Source organism: Pseudophryne corroboree, chromosome 4 (genome assembly GCF_028390025.1).
Source record: "Pseudophryne corroboree isolate aPseCor3 chromosome 4, aPseCor3.hap2, whole genome shotgun sequence".
Classification (NCBI taxonomy): Eukaryota; Metazoa; Chordata; class Amphibia; order Anura; family Myobatrachidae; genus Pseudophryne; species Pseudophryne corroboree.
In genome coordinates, this window is record NC_086447.1 from 802,892,235 (window position 1) to 802,919,531 (window position 27,297).

The window sequence follows — 27,297 nt, forward strand, 5'->3', positions numbered from 1 at the left end:
GATTACATCAGCCGCGGCCTCCGCTGTGTCCGCGTGGTTGGATGTGCATCTGTCAGCCTGGCGCCTCCTGTCTCCGGTGGCCGGCGCCGCCATTACTGTTTTCATTACCACATGGATTACAAACCAAACTTCCCTCCAAGTGTCTGCATGGGCGCAGCCATCTTGGATTCTGTCAGCTGATCATTTCCACCAATCTGTTCTCAGTATTGATAATCTGCATAATTGCCTAGCCAATCCCTTCCTTGCTGCGGGTATAAATACACTGTGCCTGAGCAAGGAAGGCGTCAGTGCTTTGGTTGTCAAACCTAGTTCCTGTTTGTCTCTCTCCTGTGACTGTCTTCCAGGTTCCAGCTCCTGTCTCAAGACTTCCACCATAGAGACCCGCACCAGCATTCCACCTGCGGTGTAGCCTGACTCTCCAATCCATTGTGGATTCATCTGTTTCCAGCTACAACATTACCTGCTTCCAGCTCAGCTTCCAGCAGAGTACAGCTTCCCTTAAAGGGCCGGTGTCCTTTCTACACTTTACCACTCTCCACCGGTATTATTATTTCTCCGCTCTCAAGTTCTACATTTCAGTTCATATTTCATCGCTTCCAAGTTCATTTATTATTTAACTGGTTCCAGCCAGTATCCACTCCGTGCTAACAACAGTCTGGTTCCAGCCAGTATCCACAGCAGCTGTTTTATCTTCAGCAACCCAGCTTTTCCTGGAACACCAGCTGGCACAATCCTGGGTTATCTCCATTGCTACAGTCGGGCCTGGTAAGGACTTTCCATCTAGAAGATCATAAGAACTATCTCACACTACCAGTGCCCTGTGGCTCCTGCCATCCTGTAGTACCCAGGAACTGTATTTATTCTTTGCTGACTTTTACGTTTTCTTTTACTGCTGCTGTGTTGCGGAGTTGTCATAATAAACATCATTGACTTTTTTCCAAGTTGTCGTGGTCACGCCTTCGGGCAGTTATTATTCATGTTACTTACATGTCCAGGGGTCTGATACAACCTCCCAGGTTCCGGTACATCTCAGCCCCTACAACTGAGGCTGCCTCCCGTCAGCTCAGGCCCTCAGTTGTGACAGTAAGCACTGACCTAATGAATCCAGCCGGAGACCAGGATCAAGCGGCCAGGCCGATGCAAGAACTGGCAGCCCGACTAGAACATCAGGAGGCTGCACAGGGCCACATCATCCGCTGTCTCCAGGATCTCTCTACTCGGCTGGATGGGATTCAGACAACTCTCCGTGGATCAGGCGCGTCTGGTGCGTCAACCACAGTGACTCCAGCTATAACCCCACCCACCTTACCCATTTCTGCTCCACGTCTTCATCTTCCAACGCCAGCAAAATTTGACGGATCTCCAAGATTCTGCAGGGGATTTCTCAACCAGTGTGAGATTCAGTTTGAGCTACAACCTGGCAATTTTCCCAGTGACCGTACAAAAATTGCCTACATTATTTCTCTTCTCAGTGGCTCAGCCCTTGATTGGGCATCACCGTTATGGGAGAGGTCCGACACCCTGCTATCTTCCTACACTGCCTTCGTGTCAACATTCAGGCGCATCTTCGACGAGCCAGGCCGGGTAACCTCAGCTTCATCCGAGATTCTCCGTTTACGCCAGGGGTCACGTACTGTAGGACAATATCTGATACAGTTCCAGATCCTGGCATCCGAACTGGCATGGAACGACGAGGCCCTGTATGCTGCATTCTGGCATGGCTTATCTGAGCGTATTAAAGATGAGTTAGCTACCAGAGACTTACCTTCTAAGTTAGATGAGCTAATCTCACTCTGCACGAAAGTTGATTTACGTTTCAGAGAGAGAGCAACTGAGCGTGGAAGATCATCTGCTCCAAAATCTTCTGCTCCTCCTCCTCGTCAACTGTCACCATCTAAAGATGAGCCCATGCAACTTGGCCGTTCCCGTTTAACTCCTGCTGAGCGCCGAAGACGTCTCTCCGAGTTTCTCTGTCTCTATTGTGCAGCTCCGTCTCACACCATTAATGCCTGTCCCAAACGTCCGGGAAACTCCAAATCCTAGCTCGCCAAGGAGAGGGCCGGCTAGGAGTAATGATCTCCTCTCCATCTCCTCAAGATTGTAATCTCCCAGTCTCGCTTCAAGTTGCTCAACGTTATCGGAACGTCATTGCCCTCCTTGATTCCGGAGCGGCTGGGAACTTTATTACCGAAGCCTATGTTAAACGGTGGTCCCTACCCACCGAGAGACTTCCTTCGTCCATTTCTTTAACTGCCGTGGATGGCAGCAAAATTTTTGATGCAGTTATTTCTTTAAGGACTCTACCAGTTCGTCTGAGAGTGGGAGTTCTTCATTCCGAACTTATTTCTTTTTTAGTGATTCCAAGAGCCACACATCCTGTGGTCCTGGGCCTTCCATGGCTCCGTCTTCACAATCCTACAATTGATTGGACGACTACGCAAATCCTGGCATGGGGTTCCTCCTGTGCTGAGACATGTTTGTTTAAAGTATTGCCTGTCTGTTCTTCCTCCCCCAGGTCGTCTGATGTTCCACCTCCTCCATATCAAGATTTCACGGATGTGTTCAGTAAAGCTTCTGCTGATATCCTTCCTCCTCATAGAGAATGGGACTGTCCGATTGATCTCGTTCCAGGGAAGGTTCCACCTCGAGGCCGAACTTATCCGTTGTCTCTGCCTGAGACGCATTCTATGGAGGAATATATTAAAGAGAACCTAGCAAAGGGGTTCATTCGACCTTCTTCTTCTCCAGCCGGCGCAGGCTTCTTTTTTGTAAAAAAGAAAGATGGTGGTCTGCGGCCGTGCATCGACTACAGAGGTTTGAACGACATTACCATCAAGAACCGTTATCCTTTACCCCTGATTACTGAGCTCTTTGACAGAGTTAGCGGAGCTACCATCTTTACAAAGCTGGACTTGCGAGGTGCATACAATCTCATCCGGATCCGTGAGGGTGACGTGTGGAAGACCGCCTTTAACACCCGTGACGGACATTATGAGTACCTCGTCATGCCCTTCGGATTGAGCAATGCTCCAGCTGTCTTCCAGCATTTTGTCAATGAGATCTTCAGAGACATTCTATACCGTCATGTCGTGGTCTATCTAGACGATATCCTCATTTTTGCCAACGATTTAGAGGAACATCGTGTTTGGGTTAAAGAGGTTCTGTCCCGTCTCCGTGTCAATCATCTCTATTGCAAATTAGAAAAATGCGTCTTTGAAGTCAAGTCCATTCCGTTTCTAGGGTACATTGTGTCCGGTTCCGGACTAGAGATGGATCCTGAGAAACTACAAGCAATCCAAAATTGGCCGGTACCCTTAACCCTCAAAGGGGTCCAGAGGTTCTTAGGGTTCGCCAACTATTACCGAAAGTTTATACGAGACTTTTCCACCATTGTGGCGCCTATTACTGCTTTCACTAAGAAGGGTGCTAACCCGTCCAAGTGGTCTGAAGAAGCCATGCAAGCATTTCATCTTTTAAAACAAAGGTTCATCTCTGCGCCTGTTCTGAAACAGCCTGACATCGACTCTCCTTTCATCTTAGAGGTGGATGCCTCCTCCGTTGGAGTAGGAGCGGTGTTATCTCAGAGGGCTAAAGATGGCCATTTACACCCTTGCAGTTTCTTCTCCCGGAAGTTCTCCCCAGCTGAGCGCAACTATGCCATTGGCGACCAGTAGTTGCTAGCCATCAAGCTCGCTCTAGAAGAGTGGAGGTATCTGTTGGAGGGAGCTTCTCATTCAATCACCATACTTACAGACCACAAGAACCTTTTATACCTGAAGGGCGCACAATGTCTCAACCCTCGTCAGGCCAGATGGGCACTTTTCTTTTCCAGGTTCGACTTTAAACTCCAGTTCTGTCCGGGCTCTCAGAATCGCAAGGCCGATGCCCTTTCCCGCTCATGGGAGCAAGAAAATGAGTCAGAGTCTTCAGACAAGCATCCTATTATAAATCCGTTGGCATTCTCCACGGTAGGGATGGACTCTACGCCCCCATCAGATAAAAGTTTTGTGAAGCCGATGCTAAGGAAGAAGCTCATGCATTGGGCCCATGCTTCCCGTTTTGCCGGACATACAGGTATCCAAAAAACCCTGGAGTTTATCTCTAGGTCCTATTGGTGGCCAACTCTGAAAAAGGACGTCTTGGAGTTTATTGCATCTTGCCCAAAGTGTGCCCAACATAAAGTATCCCGCCAGTCGCCTGCGGGGCAACTGGTTCCACTATCCGTTCCCCGTCGACCATGGACCCACTTGTCGATGGATTTCATTACAGACTTACCCATTGATAAAGCTAAATATTTATCGTGTATATAACCCTATATGAGGTCTTAGAACACTGTACGCTATCTACGTAAGAAGTACCGTAAGGGTACGCAAGTTGCGTATCGATCGCTTAGCCGTGATCGAGACGCTCAGGCGTCACGTTCACTCACGGCCAAGTGATCACAGGCAGGCAGACTATTGGCTGTTGACTATCGTAATGATTCGCTATAGCGTAGCGGCGCTCGGGACCACGAGGAGATCACCAGCGATGCAGACGCTCACAACGTTAAACCTTTATATCTATACCTTTAGCAATGAAATACACAGCAAACCTTAGTGTAGAGACAAAGTGTAAGTGCAACCTTGTGTAACCTGATTAACTACAAAGCTGCTTGAGCGTCACCGACGCTCAGGGAATATTGAACACTAAAAAGAATACACAGATACCTGGGCTTAGGGTCCGAAACCTATTATGTGTATTATGACTATTATACTTGCAAAAAGAATCACAGTACAAAGCATACACTACAATATAACATAAACCAACTAACCAGATAACTACACAGGAAATACAATATAATACAATTAAATCTAATCAAGGGAAAATACGAGAGAAAGAGAAGAGAGGGAGAGAGAGAAATGGCTCACAGTAAGACAATATGATTACGGAGAGAACTTACGCACAAGGGGAACGATCGCATGCGCCTCGATATCCAGCTCCCGATTATCAGCAATGAGAACCGTTGAAGAGAGTGAAGTTGGATATGGTCGGCCTGCTATTTATGCCCCACACACAATACAATTCAATGGTCCCTACAATCTCATTGTTCATTGGACACAGGAATTCGGCTTCGTATTGTAACAAAAGGTCATAGGTTGATTCATACAGGTGGGCTGTGACTATTTCCAACTGCTCAGGTGGGAGGGAAACTGGGTTTCCCGCCGCATGGGTAATAAAGTGCAAATAAAGTAAATGTTCATAAACTTCTTATGTCCATAACTATTCGCACGAGCGATTGATCTGCTTCAAACCAACACCGGAATATTTCTAATTAAATATTCTTCCGATGGATACTAAACACCACTGTATTACTCCTATCTGACCCTTCGTATCAAACAAAGAGGGATTCCTCTGTTCATAAACATTCTATATTAACCAAACTTTCAGAATCTATCAAAGGTACCATGATCTACAAAATACATTATTTGTGAAAATATGTAACGATTGAGTCGCACGCTACGACTACACAAACCTTACCGTAAATACGCATACCGTGCACCAGCGGGTGCACGCAACAGCGGGTATGCGCCTTCACGGGAGAGCGCACGCATGCGCAGCGCGGACCAGTGTGAGGTGCAAATATGGCAGTGTGTATAGAGATATTTTTCTGACTTTGACACCATGTGCAACAAGTTCAATACCATCTGGGTGGTAGTTGACCGGTTCACCAAGATGGCACACTTCATTCCTCTCACCGGTCTTCCGTCAGCTTCCAAGTTGGCTCAAGTATTCATACAAGAGATCTTCCGACTCCACGGTCTTCCTGAAGAAATTATCTCAGATCGAGGAGTTCAATTCACAGCCAAATTCTGGCGAAGTTTATGTCAAGTCCTCCAAGTCAAGCTAAAGTTTTCCACGGCTTACCATCCTCAGACCAATGGTCAAACCGAGAGGGTGAATCAGGACTTGGAGGCCTTCCTCCGCATCTATGTGTCCTCCTCTCAAGATGACTGGGTTCAATTACTTCCCTGGGCCGAGTTCTGTCATAACAACCAGTATCATTTTTCATCTGCTTCAACACCATTCTTCACTAACTTTGGATTCCACCCTAAAGTCCCTGAGTTCCAACCGCTTCCAGCAACTTCTGTTCCCGCAGTGGATATCACCTTGCATCAGTTTGCCAATATCTGGAAGAGCGTACGATCAGCTCTGCTCAAGGCATCGTTCAGGTACAAGAAGTTTGCGGATAAGAAGCGTCGAGCAGTTCCTGCTCTCAAGGTGGGTGATCGGGTATGGTTATCCACGAAGAATTTGAGGTTAAGAGTTCCCAGTATGAAGTTTGCACCTCGCTATATCGGTCCTTTCAAGATTGAACAAGTCATCAATCCTGTTGCTTACAGACTCCAGTTGCCTCCCTTCTTAAAAATACCCAGGACATTCCAGGTCTCCCTGTTGAAACCGCTGATCTTGAATCGGTTTCATTCCTCACTTCCTCCAACTCCGAAAGTCCAAACTCAACGAGGCGTGGAGTATGAAGTGGCCAAGATCCTGGACTCACGTCACCGTTACGGTCAACTACAATATCTTATTGACTGGAAGGGTTATGGTCCTGAGGAACGTTCATGGACCAATGCTTCTGATGTCCATGCTCCTGCCTTGGTCCGGAGATTCCATTCCAAGTTTCCTCAAAAGCCAAAGAAGTGTCCTGGGGCCACTCCTAAAGGGGGGGGTGCTGTCACGATCCGGGTATCTGGACGCCATTTCTTACCCATCAGATGCCTCCTAAGGCTGGCTCAGCGCTCCAGGACCGGATCCCATCTGTTATCCTGATGTGTACATTCCTGTATCCTCTCCTGTCACTCTGGGACGCTGTCACAGTAAACGCCACATTACACCTGGCATGGCGTCTCCCGCGGCCTCCGCCGCCGTCCCTGAACTTCTGCATGCAGAGTGTCTGAGTGGCGATTACGTCAGCCGCGGCCTCCGCTGTGTCCGCGTGGTTGGATGTGCATCTGTCAGCCTGCCGCCTCCTGTCTCCGGTGGCCGGCGCCGCCATTACGGTTTTCATTACCACATGGATTACAAACCAAACTTCCCTCCAAGTGTCTGCATGGGCGCAGCCATCTTGGATTCTGTCAGCTGATCATTTCCACCAATCTGTTCTCAGTATTGATAATCTGCATAATTGCCTAGCCAATCCCTTCCTTGCTGCGGGTATAAATACACTGTGCCTGAGCAAGGAAGGCGTCAGTGCTTTGGTTGTCAAACCTAGTTCCTGTTTGTCTCTCTCCTGTGACTGTCTTCCAGGTTCCAGCTCCTGTCTCAAGACTTCCACCATAGAGACCCGCACCAGCATTCCACCTGCGGTGTAGCCTGACTCTCCAATCCATTGTGGATTCATCTGTTTCCAGCTACAACATTACCTGCTTCCAGCTCAGCTTCCAGCAGAGTACAGCTTCCCTTAAAGGGCCGGTGTCCTTTCTACACTTTACCACTCTCCACCGGTATTATTATTTCTCCGCTCTCAAGTTCTACATTTCAGTTCATATTTCATCGCTCCCAAGTTCATTTATTATTTAACTGGTTCCAGCCAGTATCCACTCCGTGCTAACAACAGTCTGGTTCCAGCCAGTATCCACAGCAGCTGTTTTATCTTCAGCAACCCAGCTTTTCCTGGAACACCAGCTGGCACAATCCTGGGTTATCTCCATTGCTACAGTCGGGCCTGGTAAGGACTTTCCATCTAGAAGATCATAAGAACTATCTCACACTACCAGTGCCCTGTGGCTCCTGCCATCCTGTAGTACCCAGGAACTGTATTTATTCTTTGCTGACTTTTACGTTTTCTTTTACTGCTGCTGTGTTGCGGAGTTGTCATAATAAACATCATTGACTTTTTTCCAAGTTGTCGTGGTCACGCCTTCGGGCAGTTATTATTCATGTTACTTACATGTCCAGGGGTCTGATACAACCTCCCAGGTTCCGGTACATCTCAGCCCCTACAACTGAGGCTGCCTCCCGTCAGCTCAGGCCCTCAGTTGTGACAACATCAAGCTAACCAGCTTGAAAACTCAGCAACTGCTGAAACATTACTTACCAAGAAACAATGCAATACATAACTAAACACAGTTGTCCAGAACCAGATAACGGCTGCAGGAAAGCGAAGCACTGGGCGGGCGCCCAGCATCCTCTACGGACTACGAGAAAAGGATTTACCGGTAGGTAACCAAATTCCTATTTACGTCCTAGAGGATGCTAGGGTCCATATTAGTACCATGGGGATGTACCAAAGCTTCCAGAACCAAAGGGGTACCATGGGGTATAGACGGGTCCACCAGGACCCATTGGCGGGCCCCCAGCATCCTCTACGGACTACGAGAAAAGGATTTACCGGTAGCTAACCAAATTCCTATTTACGTCCTACAGGATGCTAGGGTCCATATTAGTACCATGGGGATGTACCAAAGCTTCCAGAACCAAAGCTTCCGTAGAGGATGTACCAAAGCTTCCGTAGAGGATGCTGGGGTCCATATTAGTACCATGGGGTATAGACGGGTCCACCAGGACCCATTGGCACTTTAAGAGTTTGAGTGTGGGATGTACCAAAGCTTCCAGAACAGGAGGGAGAGCGCGGAGACTCTTGCAGAACTGATTGACTGAACATCAGATCACCAGAGGCCAAAGTATCGAACTTGTAGAACTTAACAAACGTGTTCAACCCAGACCAAGTTGTCGCTCGGCAAAGTTGTAATGAATAGAGTGCACCTTAACAGATCTTGGACACAGCAATCCTGCCGTAGAATAAGCATGCTGGATAGTGAACCTAATCCAGTGAGATATTGTCCGCTTAGAAGCAGGACACCCAATTTTCTTGGGATCATACAGGACAAACAGAGAGTCTGATGTCCAGTGACGAGCAGTCCTCTTCACATAGATTTTCAAAGCCCTCACAACATACAAGGACTTTGATGAAATTGAGGAGTCAGTAGCCACTAGCATCACAATAGGTTGGTCGATATGAAATGCCGACACAATCGTTGGAACGAAACTGCTGACGTGTCCGGAGCTCAGCTCTATATCGTGGACGATCAAGTAAGGGCTTTTACAGGACAAAGCCCCCAATTCTGACACACGTATAGCAGAAGCTAAGGCCAACAACGTGACAGCCTTCCATGTAAGAAATTGACGTCAACCTCCTGTAGAGGCTCAAACCAGTCCGACTGGAGGAACTGCAACACCACGTTAATGTCCCAAGGCGCCGTAGGCGGTACAAAGGGAGGTTGAATGTGCAAAACTCCCTTCAAAAAGGTCTGAACCTCAGGGAGGGCAGCCAATTGTTTCTGGAAGAAAACGGACAGGGCCGAAATCTGGACCTTAACAGATCCCAACCTCAGACCCATATCCACACCTGCTTGCAGGAAGAGGAGAAAACGTCCCAGTTGAAACTCCACCACAGGAAACATCTTGGACTCGCACCAAGAGACATATTACTTCCAAATACGATGGTAATGTTCAGACGTTACCCCTTTCCTAGCCTGTATCAGGGTAGGAATGAGCAAGTATCAGGCGTTCAACCTCCATGCTGTCAAACGTAGCCACGGTAAGTCTTGATAGGTGAAACGGACCCTGCTGCAGCACATCCTCCCGAAGAGGAAGAGGCCTCAGCTCTTCTTGCAAGAAACTCAGAAGATCCGCATACCAAGTCCGCCTTGGCCAGTCCGGAGCAATGAGGATCGCTTGAACTCCTGTTCTCCTTACGAGCTTTAGAACTCTTGGAATGAGTGGGAGTGGTGGAAACACGTACACCGATTGGAACACCCACGGAGACACCAGGGCGTCCACTGTCACTGCTTGTGGGTCCCTCGACCTGGAACGAAGCTTCTTGTTGAGACGAGAGGCCATCACGTCTATTTGGGGTAACCCCCAAAGGTCTGTTATTTCCTTGAACACCTCTGGATGGAGACCCCACTTTCCCGGATGGAGATCGTGTCTGCTGAGGAAGTCTGGTCCTGAATCCGGAACCTGCGGCCCTCTAGAAGGTGAGGCAATTGGAGCCACCAGAGGAGTGAAATCCTGGCCCCTGGCGACAGACAAATTCACTGGTGCATGTGTATATGAGATCCTGACCACATGTCCAGGAGATCCAGTTGGAAGGCCCGAGCATGGAACCTCCCGTACTGGAGAGCCTCGTAAAAGTCCACCATCTTTCCCAAAAGGCGAATGCATTGATGAACCGACACCCGGGCTGGCTCAGGACATCCCAGACCGTTGTTTGTACCACCAACGCCTTTTCCTGTGGAAGAAACACCCTCTGCACTTCCCTGTTGAGGATCTTCCCTAGAAAAGACAACCTCCGGGTTGGTTCCAAATGTGAATTTTCTAAGATTCGGGATCCAATCGTGGACTCTGAGTAAGTGGGTTGTGAGTACAATGGACTGCAACAGCTCCTCCATGGACGATGCCTTTCTCAGTAGATCGTCCAGATATGGAATGATGTTCACCCCCTGTTTGCGGAGAAGAACCATCATCTCCGCAATCACCCTGGTGAACACCCTTGGTGCTGATATCACCGCTCTGAGAGACTCCATTTTGAACTTGAACTCCTTCAGAAAAGGGTTCAGTGATTTTAGGTTCAGCATGGGCCTGACCGAACCATCTGGTTTCGGTACCACTAAAAGGTTTGAATAGTAACCCGTGGCTTGCAAATGAGGAGATTCTGGAACAATGACCCGTGCCTCCACCAACTTCTGGACTGCTGCTTGTAGGACAGTCCTGTCTGCCAGCAGCACTGGCAAGCCTGATTTAAAAGATCGGTGAGGAGGGAGATTGTGAAATTCCAGCCTGTATCCCTGGGACACAATATCTATCACCCAGGCATCTAGACCGGACGATACCCAGACGTGACAGAACTGTCTGAGTCACGCTCCCACTGGCCCCACCTCCAGGCAGCGCGGTCCACCGTCATGCGGAGGACTCCGGCGTACTGGAAGCACGCTTAGTTTCCTGGGAAACTGCAGCAGCAGGTTTCTTGGATTTAGCTCTATCTCCCCTAAAGTAGGTATTGGACGGTTTGGCCTTTCTAGGCTTGTTATACTGAAAGGACTGTGATGCTGATGAAGAAAAGGATTTCTTCGGAGCAGGTGCAGCTGAGGGAAGGAATGGAGACTTACCCGCTGTCTCCGTGGATATCCACGCATCCAAAGCTTCCCCAAAGAGAGCCTGAACTGTGTAGGGTAGGGACTCCACAACTATCCTGGATTCCACGTCGGCCGACCACTGGCGCAGCCACAGTCCCCGACGAGCTGAAACAGACATGGAAGAGATTCCCGCAGAAATGGAACCCAGGTCTTTCATGGATTCTACCATAAAACCTGCTGAATCGTGAATGTTCCGTAAAAACAATTCAACATCACCCTTATCCATTGTGTCTAAATCCTCAAGTAAGGGTCCTTGACCATTTTACTATAGCTTTTGCAATCTATGCACTTGCAATAGTTGGAGTTAATATGGCTCCCGAAGCAGTGTACATTGATTTAAGTGTATTATCAATCTTTCGATCAGCCGGCTCCTTTAAGGCGGTAGATCCCGGAATAGGTAAAACCACCTTTTTTGACAGCCTGGACACAGATGCGTCAACAATTGGTGGGCTTTTCCATTTTTTCCTATCCTCCTCAGGGAAAGGAAACGCCACCTGGACCCTTTTAGGGACCTGGAATTTTTTCTCAGGGTTTTCCCATGCTTTCTCAAATATAGCATTCAATTCCTTTGACGCAGGGAAGGTTAGCGAGGCTTTCTTATTTTCAGTGAAAAAAGCCTCCTCAACCTGCTCAGGTGTGGTATCCTTAATATTCAACACATCCCTGATAGTCTCTATCAACAATTGCACCCCCTTTGCAAGAGAGGCAGACCCCCGCAACACATCCCCATTACCGTCTGTAGTGTCAGAATCGGTCTCCGTGTCAACTTACATGACATGAACAAGCACACGTTTGTGGGGGTATATAGCAGAGCGTCCTGAGGTATCAGAATCGTGCCTTACTGCCATAGAGTTCTGTAATACCTGGGTTGCGGATTCATTATTTGCAACCCTGTCTGAAATCTGAGAAATCCAAGATTGGACAGAGGAAAACCACTCAGGTTCCCTTGCGGGAATCTGTGCTAAACCAGTGCTATCCTGATTACATGGAATGGGATCATCCTGGGAGGACATAGCTTCCGCAGCATATGACACAGTTTCCCTGGACAAAGCAAAAGAAGACCACCAAACACTCCACACACACACATGGGAAGGCAGACAGAGTTTTCCCCCCAAGAATGGCAAGAGAGACACAGAAATTGGAGCCAACCCACACACAGCGCTTATAACCAAAGGGAGACCCCTTGTCAGCGCTGACTGTGCACCTTAATAGGATACACAGACGTATTGCAGCCTCCCCTCCCTTCTACAACCCCCTGGTACCGTGAGAGATAGCTGGAGTTGCGGTGGAATGACCTTCTTTCTCCTGATCAGTGCTGTGCAGGCAGGAAAATGGCGCTGAATGCTGCTGGGTCCGCTCTGAGGAGAAGCTCCGCCCCCAAAATGGCGCTGTCTTCCCGCTCTTCCACTGATTATACTGGCCTGAGGATTGAGTGCTGGCTGAGATCCGGGGACCCCGACAGGCTTTGGGACTAGTGTAGGGTGTAGCGCTGGCTCAGGGCGCCCTTCACAGCGCCGCACGATGTACCGCTGAGTCTTCCCAGATCACAGTTAAACTGCGCTCCTACCCTGCTGCCGCCATCTTCACCCCGGCCCCCCGCTTGCTAGGGGTGTCGGGGACTTACTAGCCAGAATCTTCAGCTCTGTAAGGGGTTGGCGGCATGCTGCTGGGATAAGCGATCCCCTGTGGCGGGGAACAATCTATCCCCTCAGGAGCTGTGTCCTGTCAGCGGAGTAAGTGGCTCAGTCCCTGCAGGGCGGACACTACTCCCCCCCTTAGTCCCACGCTGCAGGGAGGCTGTTGCCAGCAGCCTCCCTGTAAAATAAAAAACTCTAAAATATTTTTTTTCTAGAAAAGCTCTGTAGAGCTCCCCTAGCTGTGACCGGCTCCTCCGGGCACATATTCTAAACTGAGTCTGGTAGGAGGAGCATAGAGGGAGTAGCCAGCCCACACTCTCAAACTCTTAAAGTGCCAATGGCTCCTGGTAGACCCGTCTATACCCCATGGTACTAATATGGACCCCAGCATCCTCTAGGACATAAGAGAAATAAACAGAATGTATTAGTGTTGGCGACAGCGAAGCCTATTGCTGGGTCACTGGAATCATAACGATCAATTAATCAAAATGAGAAACATTTATATTGCATTTTAGTGTATACACGTATCAGTATTCCTGGGGTAGATTTTTCACCCTGTATACAAACAGTGCATCCGGAAAGTAACATCTCCAGGATGATCAGTGGAAACAGGATGCACCTGAGCTCAATTTTGAGCTTCATGGCAAAGGCTGTGAATACTTATGTACATGTGATTTCTTAGTTTTTTATTTTTAATTAATTTGCAAAAATCTCAAAAAAACTTTTTTCATGTTGTCATTATGGCGTATTGTGTGTAGAATTTTGAGGTAATAAATTAATTTATTCCATTTTGGAATAAGGCTGTAACACAACAAAATGTGGAAAAAGTGAAGCACTGTGAATACTTTCCGGATGCACTGTACATATACTTTAGAAATACAAACAGCAAAAGAGGAAAGTGGGTGGTGGCACAGTAAATCCTAATAGTCATGTTTAAGTTCCGCGTAAAATATGTGTACCAGATAATTAGAATAAACTAGCTACCCACACTTTACACTGTGTATAGTTTGGTTCTTTCTAGAATCTGTTCCTCTAATGTAAAGGGAAATTACCACTTCTCCCTTGGTTTGCTCCTTTTATATTTGGGTGCCAAATGCCTAAGTTCCTCTTTTAGGAAGTAAGGTGACCAAATAATGAAATGAACATATAGGTATACTACTTATCTGTAAGTACCTATTAGGAATACATAAGGGAATCAGGGGATGGAGCATAGAAGAGGGCAGGAGGAACAGGAGACGGACTGAGGTGACCCAGCATATACCAGGTCCCTCTACTAGTTTATTCATTAATGGGTATAGTGTTCATCGGGCAATAGGGGTCCATGCCACAAACTCCTTTCAGTTTGGGAGAGCTGGTACGGGTGTGTGTGTGTGTGTGTGTGTGTGTGTGTGTGTGTGTGTGTGTGTGTGTGTGTGTGTGTGTGTGTGTGTGTTAATACCTGGGATACAAGGAGTTTCAGTCCACACTATCAATTTTTAAGATTGTCGCTGATCGCAGATAAACACTTCTGTTGTGTCTGTACTACAAAATTATAGGATTTAAACTGTTCTGCATGAAGACAGAGTAGGTTTGGAGCTGGCAGATGTATTAACCTGTAATTTAAATAGTTTCAAAACTCTCAAATTTCTTATCATTTACTCTACAAGGGAACATTATATGTTGTTTGACTGCCACTATAGTGATATCATCAGAGGCGTCACTAGGGGGGGGGGGGGGTTGTGGGGGGCAGGGCCGTAACTACGTGTGTGCCAGGTGTGCCTGGCACACAGCGCAGTTGCCCTGAGGGCGCAACGGCCAGCGGCATGTAATGAGTCAAATTGACTCATTACATGCCGCCTCTGCTGTGTGCGCCGCGGCCGCGCTGATAAGGAGAGAGCAGCCGCCGGAGACAGCGGAGAAGGAGGAGGAGGGAGGGGGACTGGAGCCGCAGCAGTGCTATGTAATTGGTAGTAGCGCCGCTGCAGCAGTCCCCTCTCCTTCCGTATTGGCTGACCGGCGCTGCTGTGAATGCTGGGATGCGGTTCCTCCATCCCAGCATTCACAGCAGCGCCGGGCAGCCAGTACGGAAGGAGAGGGGACTGCTGCAGCAGCGCTACTACCAATTACATAGCGCTGCTGCAGCTCCAGTCCTCCTCCCTCCCCCCTGCATCCGGAGCTGCCAGCACGAGGAGCCTGACTGCTAGCAAGGAGAGATGGTAAGTATATCTCTCTGTCTCTCTCTCTCTCTTTATTTCTCTATCCTGTCTGCCGCAATGTGTAAAAAGGGGGACGCTGGCTGCCGTAATGTGTAAAAAGGGGGACGCTGGCTGCCACAATGTGTAAAAAGGGGACGCTGTCTGCCGCAATGTGTAAAAAAGAGGGACTGGCTGCCGCAATGTGTAAAAAATGGGACGCTGACTGCCGTAATGTGTAAAAAGGGGGACGTGTGCCATAATGTGTAAAAAGGGGAACACTGTCTGCCGTAATCTGTAAAAAGGGCACGCTGTCTGCCATAATGTGTAAAAAAGGGGGCGCTGTCTGCCATAATGTGTAAAAAGGGGACACTGTCTGCCGTAATTTGTAAAAAGGAAGACACTGTCTGCCATAATGTGTAAAAAGGGGGACGCTGTCTGCCGCAATGTGTAAAAAGGGGACGCTGTCTGCCGTAATGTGTAAAAAGGGGGATGCTGTCTGCCGTAATGTGTAAAAAGGGGACGCTGTCTGCTGTAATGTGTAAAAAGGGGGATGCTGTCTGCCACAATGTGTAAAAAGGGGACGCTGTCTGCCATAATGTGTAAAAAGGGGGACGCTGTCAGGCCGCAATGTGTAAAAAGGGGACGCTGTCTGCCGTAATGTGTAAAAAGGGGGACGCTGTCTGCCGTAATGTGTAAAAAGGGGACACTGTCTGCCGTAATGTGTAAAAAGGGGGACGCTGTCTGCCGCAATGTGTAAAAAGGGGACGCTGTCTGCCATAATGTGTAAAAAGGGGGACGCTGTCTGCCGCAATGTGTAAAAAGGGGACGCTGTCTGCTGTAATGTGTAAAAAGGGGGACGCTATCTGCCGTAAAGTGTAAAAAGGGGACTTTGTCTGCCATAATATGTAAAAAAGGGGACGCTGTCTGCCTTAATGTGTAAAAAAGGGGAAGCTGTCTGACATAATGTGTAAAAAGGGGACGCTGTCTGCCATAATGTGTAAAAAGGTGGACTGTCTGCTGTAATGTGTAAAAGGGGTGTTGTGGCGCTACTGTGCAGCGTAATTTGAATAATGGAGACTACTGTGCACCGTAGTATGAATTGGTATTATTTTGTGGCCATGCCCCTTCCCCATGAAGCCACGCCTCTATCTTGCATGGGGGGGCGCCAATGCCGTTTCTTGCACACAGCGCTAAAATGCCTAGTTATGGCACTGGTGGAGGGCTCCTCTGCAGTGACTGGGAGCCGTGTGCTGTGCTGTGACATTGCTGTACAGGGCCTGTCTCCTGTCAGGCGGAGGAGGAGCTGGCAATGCAGGGAAAGTCTCCATGGGGCAACACAGAATCTCTGGGTATGCTGGGCCAGGGGTGTATCTAGAGGTCCGAGCGCCCCTGGCAAAGTAAGGGGCTGGCGTTCCCCCCTACACACACACACACACACCCTACACACATTTGAAATAAGGTATGAGTATTGGAAATGGGGCATGGTCTTGTGGGGGAAGGGCGTGGACACAATAGTACTTCCAATTCAAATTATGCCCCACAGTAGTGTCCCTCATTCATATTACACCGCACAGTAGTGTCTCGTATTCACGTTACACCATCCCTCCCCCCTAACCCACCTTTCCCACAGCCTGACCTTAACCCGCCCCCCCCAAATAAGCCTCTTCAGTGATGCCTGACCCTAAACCACCCTTCCTAATCTCTCTCCCTGCAGACTAACCCTAACCCTACCACCCTCGCAGCCTAACCCTAACCCTCCCATGTGGCTTGCCAGTGGAGACTTTGGCACCAACTCGATCCTGATTTTGGCATTCTGCATTGCTATCTATATTGGGATGCCAGCATCAGCATTCCGAGCAGTTTCGGGATGCTGGCGTCAGCTTTCCGACCGCCGGGATGCCAAACGCCGGCATCATGACTGCATCCTGAATGAAATGCTAATGAGCTGCTGTGAGATGAGCCTCAAATGGAGCCAGCCATTAACCAAACACCATTAGTTGGATGGTAGAAGGGCTTCCTGTTAGAAAAAACATCAGGGTGCCATCACTTCCAAGATAAAATGATCAATTATACAATTAACTGATACGCATTTCCTTGAACATGGCCTTGAAATAGGTAAGATATGTATTTTCTTTATTACATTCAACAAGTTAAAGTTTTCGCTTACTACTTACTTACATCTAACATGCGTGAAAATCGTGTAGTTTTCTAGGTACTACAGTCCCTTCTCCCAAACACTGACACTTTTTTATTATCTTCAACAACAAATAGATCTATAGCACTGTGCTATATAACAATTGCTGTGTACCTGGTGAGAGCCTGTTACTGCCGGCGTGGCGCCGGTGTCCATCAGCACCGCACTGCACTAGTGATCAGACTAGTGTCCAGCAGCACCGCACTTGTAATCAGACTCACAATAAAGTACTGCTTTTCTATCCTTTGGCCGTGGGTGGCACAGCCAGGTGGCGCCCCCTCCTTGCCTGGCGCCCCTGACGAGTGCCATCCTGGCCAATAGGTAGATACACCCCTGTGCTGGGCATACCCCCGAGTGATGTAAACAAGGGCTTCCCACAAGGCCACACCCCTTTCCAGTGATGTCATGTCCGCTTTTCGCTGAAGGGGTGAGCATGGGGGGAGTATTAGCCGCACCTGGTGTCACTGACCCCGATGCCGTCACTGAATATCATTACAGCTGTATCACGTGTATTGAATTCTGTACAAAACTGTTAGAGTTAAACAGGAGACACATTATGCAGACATGGCACTGTATGGCCCATGAAGTACTAGAAGAGAGATTTCTGCAAAGCTGTCAGTCATTCTGTGTAGTTGGAGAAGTACCCACTTCTAACAGGGCAACCTGCTGCAAAGGAAGGTGTAAAAGAGCAAGGTGGGCACACTTAGGTCTATACAATACATACATTTTATCTAACAGAAAGGCTTTGATGTATATTGATTTAATTGGGATCTTCCCATTTCACCCACCTCTAGGTAACTCTGTGAAATACTGCATATATTACTGCGTCTATAAATAAAATCCCTGGTGTTATGAATAATAAAACGGAACCAGTTACCTCTTTAAGGGAAACACGCACATAACACAAAAAAAAACCTCAAATGAAGAAGACAGACAAAATAATCCTGAGCATTATACCATAGTATAATAAAATAGTTAAGCAAATACCCATAATTCAATAGCTACTGAGCTCTTACAAATAAACAACATACAGCAGATGTTCCTAACCATTTACAATTGTGTAACACAACTATATTAAAATGTTGGGACAAAGAGATAATGAATAGGCCAAATGGGAGCAAATGGTTGATTGTCATTTGAAGGTTTTCAATCCAACCACCCAGATCTGTCAGATTATCTGCCAGATAATTGTATAGTGTATGCCCAGCTTTACTTAATTGTACACTAATTGTATAGTATTTGCCCAGGTCAAAAAGCTGAAGCAGCAGTCATGTGATCCCACTGGCCACGTTCCTGTCATTGTAACACCACTGGCCCCATGCGGATATGTCCTCACACATCTAGCCTCAATACACCACACAGCAGGAGATGCCTGGCGTGAGTGAACAACCAGGTCCCGTACAACTCAGCTAACATCAGGCGGCTTTTTTGGCTGAAAATGTGACTAGGGTGCACCAGGAAACCTTGCTGAGAATTTTCAATATGACAATTGTGTATACGTTTATATCTGAGGAGGAGATGTACTAAGCAGTGATAGAAGTGGAGAAATGAGCCAGTGGAGAAGTTGCCCATGGCAACCAATCAGCTGCTCTGAATAATTTTATAGTTTGCAAATTCTAAATGTTACGTCAATGCTGACTGGCTGCCATGGGCAACTTCTCCACTGGTTGACTTCTCCACTTTTATCACTTCTTAGTACATCTCACCCTTAAGTCTGTATATGAAGCCCAACAGTACTTGGCATGGAAAAAGGCCACGATCACTGCATCGTAGCACTTTGTATGCAGATTCAGAGACTCAGCGCACACAGATAAGTGTTGCAAATCATATTACTCAGCAATCTCTTGGTGTGTCCTGATCACATTGCATTGCCCTTCCCATAGTGTGACAACCACTGCTTTAGTACCTGGATAATGACTTGGAGTGGTTGCCTCTCCCCACTTTTGGTGTGGGTCACTCCCTCTGTGTCATAGAATGCTGTGTAACAGGCAACCTGAGGGTCTCTGGATTTCTCTTCCAGGGGGATGATCACTCCTCCTAAATTTAAAGTCCTGAAACAGAGGAAGTTATACAGTTTAATACATAACCACATGCAGAGATAAGCAGTGAAGCAGTGTCTGGACATGAGAGATCACAAGACTTCGCATTTTATTTTCTGTATTGATTGGGATGGTGTGTTTTTAGTGAGCCAGGTCATAAAAGAGTGAGTGACATTATTCTTGATAGGGTTATTACACTCGGACACTACTGACTACAACACTGGCCTGCTATCCTTGCCCCCTGACCTTTTCAATTAATTTCAATTCATTTTAAACTATGTAGCAGGAAGAATAAGATGTTTTGCATGTTATAATAAGACTACTAACATGGACATTTTCATTCAGAAAATATACACAATAAAATACATAAAACATGCAGTATATAAGCTAAGATAGAAAAAATATATATACAGTACACAAAAAAGCAATGGGGGTAATTCCAAGTTGATCGCAGCAGGAATTCTGTTAGCAATTGGGCAAAACCATGTGCACTGCAGGGGAGGCAGATATAACATGTGCAGAGAGAGTTAGATTTGGGTGTGGTGTGTTCAATCTGCAATCTAATTTGCAGTGTAAAAATAAAGCAGCCAGTATTTACCCTGCACAGAAATAAAATAACCCACCCAAATCTAACTCTCTCTGCAAATGTTATACCTGCCACACCTGCAGTGCACATGGTTTTGCCTAACTGCTAAAAAAATTCCTGCTGCGATTAACTTGGAATTACCCCCCATGAGTTTGTGGCCTTAGGCTCTATATAGCCACAGACCTCCCAGGTGACTTCTAATATCCATATAATTTCCTATAGGGGATACCCAAATAGATTTATATGTATAATACGTATGCATCAAAGAACTTCACGTATAAACAGGTCTCTGCACTTTCCCAATCCCACACTGATAATGTCTTTCTAAGCAGCTATTTAACGTGGCAACTAACAGCAAAGCTTATTAATACAAAATGGGTTTGGTTCGGAGTCACACACAAGTTCCAATGTGGTTGTATCTAGCGGATGTTTGTAAACTGCACGTGTTGCGATTCCAACTCACTACGCAGCTCAGTAGTTTCTCTGTGCCGGGTGAATGGGCGTTACTGGGTGGCAACAGGCTGTGCGCACATAACAGAAACATTACATGGATATGCCACGGGCATATAGCCAGTGACTACCTATCATGAATTGTATGTATACAAGGTGGACACCAAATTCAGTTGTATCTCCTGCAGGTAGCACGGGATAGGTGCTGGTGCTGTTACTATTAATGACGACTGCTCTTGACAATGGAGGACTGGGACATAGATGCATATGACTAGTAATATGGGTATATAGTTGCATTAGCGTTCCATTCGCTGCAGGCATCCAGAATTGTGTATACATAACGTGTTACTTAGATTCAGGCTCAATGTATACAGAACACCAATGTCATTTTGTGTATACACGTTTTCATTGTGTCATATTTCTCTTGAACCCCATTTAAGTTCATTAAATACAACTTGTGTCATGTTATTCTCTAGTTCAGGCATTCCCAACCTAGGTCCTCAAGGCACACTTACAGTCCAGGTTTTAGTGACATCCATGCTTGAGCACAGGTAACCTAATTAGTACCTCAGTTATTCTGATGTAACCATCTGTGCTGAAGTCCGGATCATGTAAACCTGCATTGTTAGAGTGCTATGAGGACTGAGGTTGGAAATGCCTGCACTAGGTTGTTTCTGTTCTTTGGGGATGTCCTACCAGGGTCATTGTGATAGCCACTGGGCCTGGGTACTGAAGGAGGCATGGCCAATTCCAAGAGGCATGACCACACCCCCCACCCGGTTTTCATTCACTGCAAAGGTATGGTCACCCTCACCACTGCTCCAGGCTCCAGCCAATCAATTCTTGTCAAATAAGTTAGGGGCTGATTGGTTGGAGTACTGTTTAACATTCATAACGAGTGATAACAAGAACAGCTGCCCCCTAGTATAAAAAAAAGAAACAACTGTCAAGTAGAAATTTCTGAGAGATATCTAGCGTAGGACTGACCAGATGACTAGAGTTGGCCAGCTTAACATATTCGGCAATATGTGGAAATAACATTATACACACAAAAACACAAAGAGCACACTTATGGTGAAGTAAGTTTAAGCACAGTGGAGAGTAAATCAACAAGGATCAAGTGTACATTTTAACAACTTGAATATCTGATTCTCTGAATTATGGTTTCACTGTGGACATTGCCTTTCTTCCGATTTTTCTTGCACACGGCCTCATTCATATTTGTACATGGGGCTGGTTGGAGACTCTTAATACTCCCCTGCCTATAATGTCGTATGTAATATATGCGCTGGCTGCCTGACCCTGGAGATCAGCACTGTGTGCTTCACAGCCACCGCTGCTGCACTCGGGATGCAACACTCAGCTAAGAGCTTGTCCTTCCTGTATAAGCCCATCCCTGAACTCCTGTGAAACTAGCCAATTGGAGTCTGGGGGTGGGCTTATAGAGGATTATAGAGGTAGGACAAGCTGCATCCCAAGTACAGCGGCGGCTGTTAACCACTTAACTGACAAAAAGTTTTTCGCCAAAAGCATGCAGAAATTGTCATTTACAAAAAAAATATATAAACTAAAAAAATATATTTAAAGATATAAATATTTTATTTGAAAAAATAAGATTTTACTTACCGATAAATCTATTTCTCGTAGTCCGTAGTGGATGCTGGGACTCCGTCAGGACCATGGGGATTAGCGGCTCCGCAGGAGACAGGGCACAAAAATAAAGCTTTAGGATCAGGTGGTGTGCACTGGCTCCTCCCCCTATGACCCTCCTCCAAGCCTCAGTTAGGATACTGTGCCCGGACGAGCGTACACAATAAGGAAGGATTTTGAATCCCGGGTAAGACTCATACCAGCCACACCAATCACACCGTACAACTTGTGATCTGAACCCAGTTAACAGTATGACAAACGTAGGAGCCTCTGAACAGACGGCTCACAACAATAACAACCCGATTTTTTTGTAACAATAACTATGTACAAGTATTGCAGACAATCCGCACTTGGGATGGGCGCCCAGCATCCACTACGGACTACGAGAAATAGATTTATCGGTAAGTAAAATCTTATTTTCTCTGACGTCCTAGTGGATGCTGGGACTCCGTCAGGACCATGGGGATTATACCAAAGCTCCCAAACGGGCGGGAGAGTGCGGATGACTCTGCAGCACCGAATGAGAGAACTCCAGGTCCTCTTTAGCCAGGGTATCAAATTTGTAGAATTTTACAAACGTGTTCTCCCCCGACCACGTAGCTGCTCGGCAGAGTTGTAATGCCGAGACCCCTCGGGCAGCCGCCCAAGATGAGCCCACCTTCCTTGTGGAATGGGCCTTGACAGATTTAGGCTGTGGCAGGCCTGCCACAGAATGTGCAAGTTGAATTGTGCTACAAATCCAACGAGCAATCGTCTGCTTAGAAGCAGGAGCACCCAGCTTGTTGGGTGCATACAGTATAAACAGCGAGTCAGATTTTCTGACTCCAGCCGTCCTTGAAATATATATTTTCAATGCCCGGACAACGTCCAGCAACTTGGAATCCTCCAAATCGCTAGTAGCCGCAGGCACCACAATAGGCTGGTTCAGGTGAAACGCTGACACCACCTTAGGCAGAAACTGAGGACGCGTCCGCAGTTCTGCCCTGTCCGAATGGAAAATCAGATATGGGCTTTTATACGATAAAGCCGCCAATTCTGATACTCTCCTGGCTGAAGCCAGGGCCAGTAGCATGGTTACTTTCCACGTAAGATATTTCAAATCCACCGATTTGAGTGGCTCAAACCAATGGGATTTGAGAAAATCCAAAACTACATTAAGGTCCCACGGAGCCACTGGGGGCACAACCGGGGGCTGTATATGTAGTACTCCTTTTACAAAAGTCTGGACTTCAGGAACTGAAGCCAATTCTTTTTGGAAGAAAATCGACAGGGCCGAAATTTGAACCTTAATGGACCCCAATTTGAGGCCCATAGACAATCCTGTTTGCAGGAAATGTAGGAATCGACCCAGTTGAAATTCCTCCGTGGGAGCCTTCCTGGCCTCACACCACGCAACATATTTTCTCCAAATGCGGTGATAATGTTGTGCAGTCACCTCCTTTCTGGCTTTTACCAGTGTAGGAATGACCTCTTCCGGAATGCCTTTTTCCCTTAGAATTCGGCGTTCAACCGCCATGCCGTCAAACGCAGCCGCGGTAAGTCTTGGAATAGACACGGTCCCTGCTGAAGCAGGTCCCGTCTTAGAGGTAGAGGCCACGGATCTACCGTGAGCATCTCCTGAAGTTCCGGGTACCAAGTTCTTCTTGGCCAATCCGGAGCCACGAGTATCGTTCTTACTCCCCTTTGCCGTATAATTCTCAGTACTTTTGGTATGAGAGGCAGAGGAGGAAACACATACACTGACTGGAACACCCACGGTGTTACCAGAGCGTCCACAGCTATTGCCTGAGGGTCTCTTGACCTGGCGCAATACCTGTCCAGTTTTTTGTTGAGGCGAATTGCTCTCCTGCTTCTTGTGCCGCCCTGTCTGTTTACGTGGGCGACTGCCGTGATGTTGTCCGACTGGATCAACACCGGCTGACCCTGAAGCAGGGGTTTTGCCAGGCTTAGAGCATTGTAAATCGCTCTTAGCTCCAGTATATTTATGTGAAGAGACATCTCCAGGCTTGACCATACTCCCTGGAAGTTTCTTCCCTGTGTGACCGCTCCCCAGCCTCTCAGACTGGCATCCGTGGTCACCAGGACCCAGTCCTGTATGCCGAATCTGCGGCCCTCTAACAGATGAGCACTCTGCAACCACCACAGAAGAGACACCCTTGTCCGTGGCGATAAGGTTATCCGCTGATGCATCTGCAGATGCGATCCGGACCATTTGTCCAGCAGATCCCACTGAAAAGTTCGTGCGTGGAATCTGCCGAATGGAATCGCTTCGTAAGAAGCCACCATCTTTCCCAGGACTCTTGTGCATTGATGCACAGACACTTTTCCTGGTTTTAGGAGGTTCCTGACAAGTTCGGATAACTCCCTGGCTTTCTCCTCCGGAAGAAACACCTTTTTCTGAACCGTGTCCAGAATCATTCCCAGGAACAGCAGACGTGTCGTCGGGTTCAATTGAGATTTTGGAAAATTCAGAATCCACCCGTGCTGTTGCAGCACTACTTGGGTTAGTGCTACTACGTCTTCCAGCTGTTCTCTGGACCTTGCCCTTATCAGGAGATCGTCCAAGTAAGGGATAATTAATACGCCTTTTCTTCGCAGAAGAAACATCATCTCGGCCATTACCTTGGTAAAGACCCGAGGTGCCGTGGACAATCCAAACGGCAGCGTCTGAAACTGATAATGACAGTTTTGCACCACGAACCTGAGGTACCCTTGGTGTGAAGGGCAAATTTGGACATGCAGGTAAGCATCCTTGATGTCCAGGGACACCATAAAGTCCCCTTCTTCCAGATTCGCTATCACTGCTCTGAGTGACTCCATCTTGAACTTGAATTTTTGTATGTACAGGTTCAAAGATTTCAGATTTAGAATAGGTCTTACCGAGCCGTCCGGCTTCGGTACCACAAATAGCGTGGAGTAATACCCCTTTCCCTGTTGTAGGAGGGGTACCTTGACTATCACCTGCTGAGAAAACAGCTTGTGAATGGCTTCCAATACCGTCGCCCTGTCTGAGGGAGACGTTGGCAAAGCAGACTTTAGGAACCGGCGAGGGGGAGACTTCTCGAATTCCAACCTGTAACCCTGAGATACTACCTGCAGGATCCAGGGGTCCACCTGTGAGCAAGCCCACTGCGCGCTGAAATTCTTGAGTCGACCCCCCACCGCTCCTGAGTCCGCTTGTAAAGCCCCAGCGTCATGCTGAGGGCTTTGCAGAACCCGGGGAGGGCTTCTGTTCCTGGGAAGGAGCTGCTTGCTGCCCTCTCTTACCCTTTCCTCTGCCTCGGGGCAGATATGACTGTCCTTTTGCCCGCTTGTTCTTATAGGACCGAAAGGACTGCGGCTGAAAAGACGGTGTTTTTTTTCTGTTGGGAAGGGGTCTGAGGTAAAAAGGTGGATTTCCCGGCAGTTGCCGTGGCCACCAGATCCGATAGACCCACGCCAAATAATTCCTCCCCTTTATACGGCAATACTTCCATATGCCGTTTGGAATCCGCATCACCTGACCACTGTCGCGTCCATAAACTTCTTCTGGCAGATATGGACATCGCACTTACTCTCGATGCCAGAGTGCAAATATCCCTCTGAGCATCTCGCATATAAAGAAAAACATCCTTTAATTGCTCTAAAGTCAATAAAATACTGTCCCTATCCAGGGTATCAATATTTTCAGTCAGGGAATCCGACCAGACCACCCCAGCACTGCACATCCAGGCTGAGGCGATGGCTGGTCGCAGTATAACACCAGTATGTGTGTATATACTTTTTAGGGTAGTTTCCAGCCTCCTATCAGCTGGATCCTTGAGGGCGGCCGTATCAGGAGACGGTAACGCCACTTGTTTTGATAAGCGTGTGAGCGCCTTATCCACCCTAGGGGGTGTTTCCCAGCGCGCCCTAACCTCTGGCGGGAAAGGGTATAATGCCAATAACTTTTTTTGAAATTAGCACTTTTCTATCTGGGTTAACCCACGCTTCATCACATACATCATTCAATTCCTCTGATTCAGGAAAAACTACAGGTAGTTTTTTCACACCCCACATAATACCCCTTTTTGTGGTACTTGCAGTATCAGAGATATGTAAAGCCTCCTTCATTGCCGTGATCATATAACGTGTGGCCCTACTGGAAAATACGTTTGTTTCTTCACCGTCGACACTAGATTCAGTGTCCGTGTCTGGGTCGACCGACTGAGGTAAAGGGCGTTTTACAGCCCCTGACGGTGTCTGAGACGCCTGGGCAGGTACTAACTGGTTTGCTGGCCGTCTCATGTCGTCAACTGATTTTTGTAATGTGCTGACATTATCACGTAATTCCATAAACAAAGCCATCCATTCCGGTGTCGACTCCCTGGGGGGTGACATCACCATTACCGGCAATTGCTCTGCCTCCACACCAACATCGTCCTCATACATGTCGACACACACGTACCGACACACAGCAGACACACAGGGAATGCTCTATTGAAGACAGGACCCCACTAGCCCTTTGGGGAGACAGAGGGAGAGTTTGCCAGCACACACCCAAGCGCTATAATATATATGGGAACAACCCTATATAAGTGTTGTATCCTTATAGCAGCTTAAATATAGTAATATCGCCAAAAAAAGTGCCCCCCCTCTCTGTTTTACCCTGTTTCTGTAGTGCAGTGCAGGGGAGAGTCCTGGGAGCCTTACTCACAGCGGAGCTGAGCAGGAAAATGGCGCTGTGTGCTGAGGAGAATAAGCCCCGCCCCCTATTTCGGCGGGCTCTTCTTCGGGAGTTTGTGAGATCTGGCAGGGGTTAAATACATCCATATAGCCTCAAGGACTATATGTGATGTATTTTTAGCCATAAGAAAGGTATTATACATTGCTGCCCAGGGCGCCCCCCCCAGCGCCCTGCACCCTCAGTGACCGCTGTGTGAAGTGTGCTGACAACAATGGCGCACAGCTGCAGTGCTGTGCGCTACCTCATGAAGACTGAAAAGTCTTCTGCCGCCTGTTTCTGGACCTCTTCAATCTTCGGCATCTGCAAGGGGGGTCGGCGGCGCGGCTCCAGGACCGGACTCCATGGCTGGGCCTGTGTTCGATCCCTCTGGAGCTAATGGTGTCCAGTAGCCTAAGAAGCCAATCCATCCTGCACGCAGGTGAGTTCACTTCTTCTCCCCTAAGTCCCTTGATGCAGTGAGCCTGTTGCCAGCAGGACTCACTGAAAATAAAAAACCTAAAAACTTTTTCTAAGCAGCTCTTTAGGAGAGCCACCTAGATTGCACCCTGCTCGGACGGGCACAAAAACCTAACTGAGGCTTGGAGGAGGGTCATAGGGGGAGGAGCCAGTGCACACCACCTGATCCTAAAGCTTTATTTTTGTGCCCTGTCTCCTGCGGAGCCGCTATTCCCCATGGTCTGACGGA

The 27,297-nt window shown here is 47.7% G+C and overlaps 1 protein-coding gene across 8 annotated transcripts in view; it reads right to left on the bottom strand.

The window, feature by feature from the left end:
• PLEK (pleckstrin) overlaps positions 1 to 27,297 on the bottom strand; it is a 513,179-nt gene that overhangs the window by 275,501 nt on the left and 210,381 nt on the right. For all 8 annotated transcript variants that reach the window (XM_063918395.1, XM_063918392.1, XM_063918398.1 and 5 more), the window contains one exon: positions 19,089 to 19,233. In XM_063918395.1, the coding sequence (XP_063774465.1) occupies positions 19,089 to 19,233 (145 nt within the window). The remainder of the gene's footprint in view (positions 1 to 19,088; positions 19,234 to 27,297) is intronic.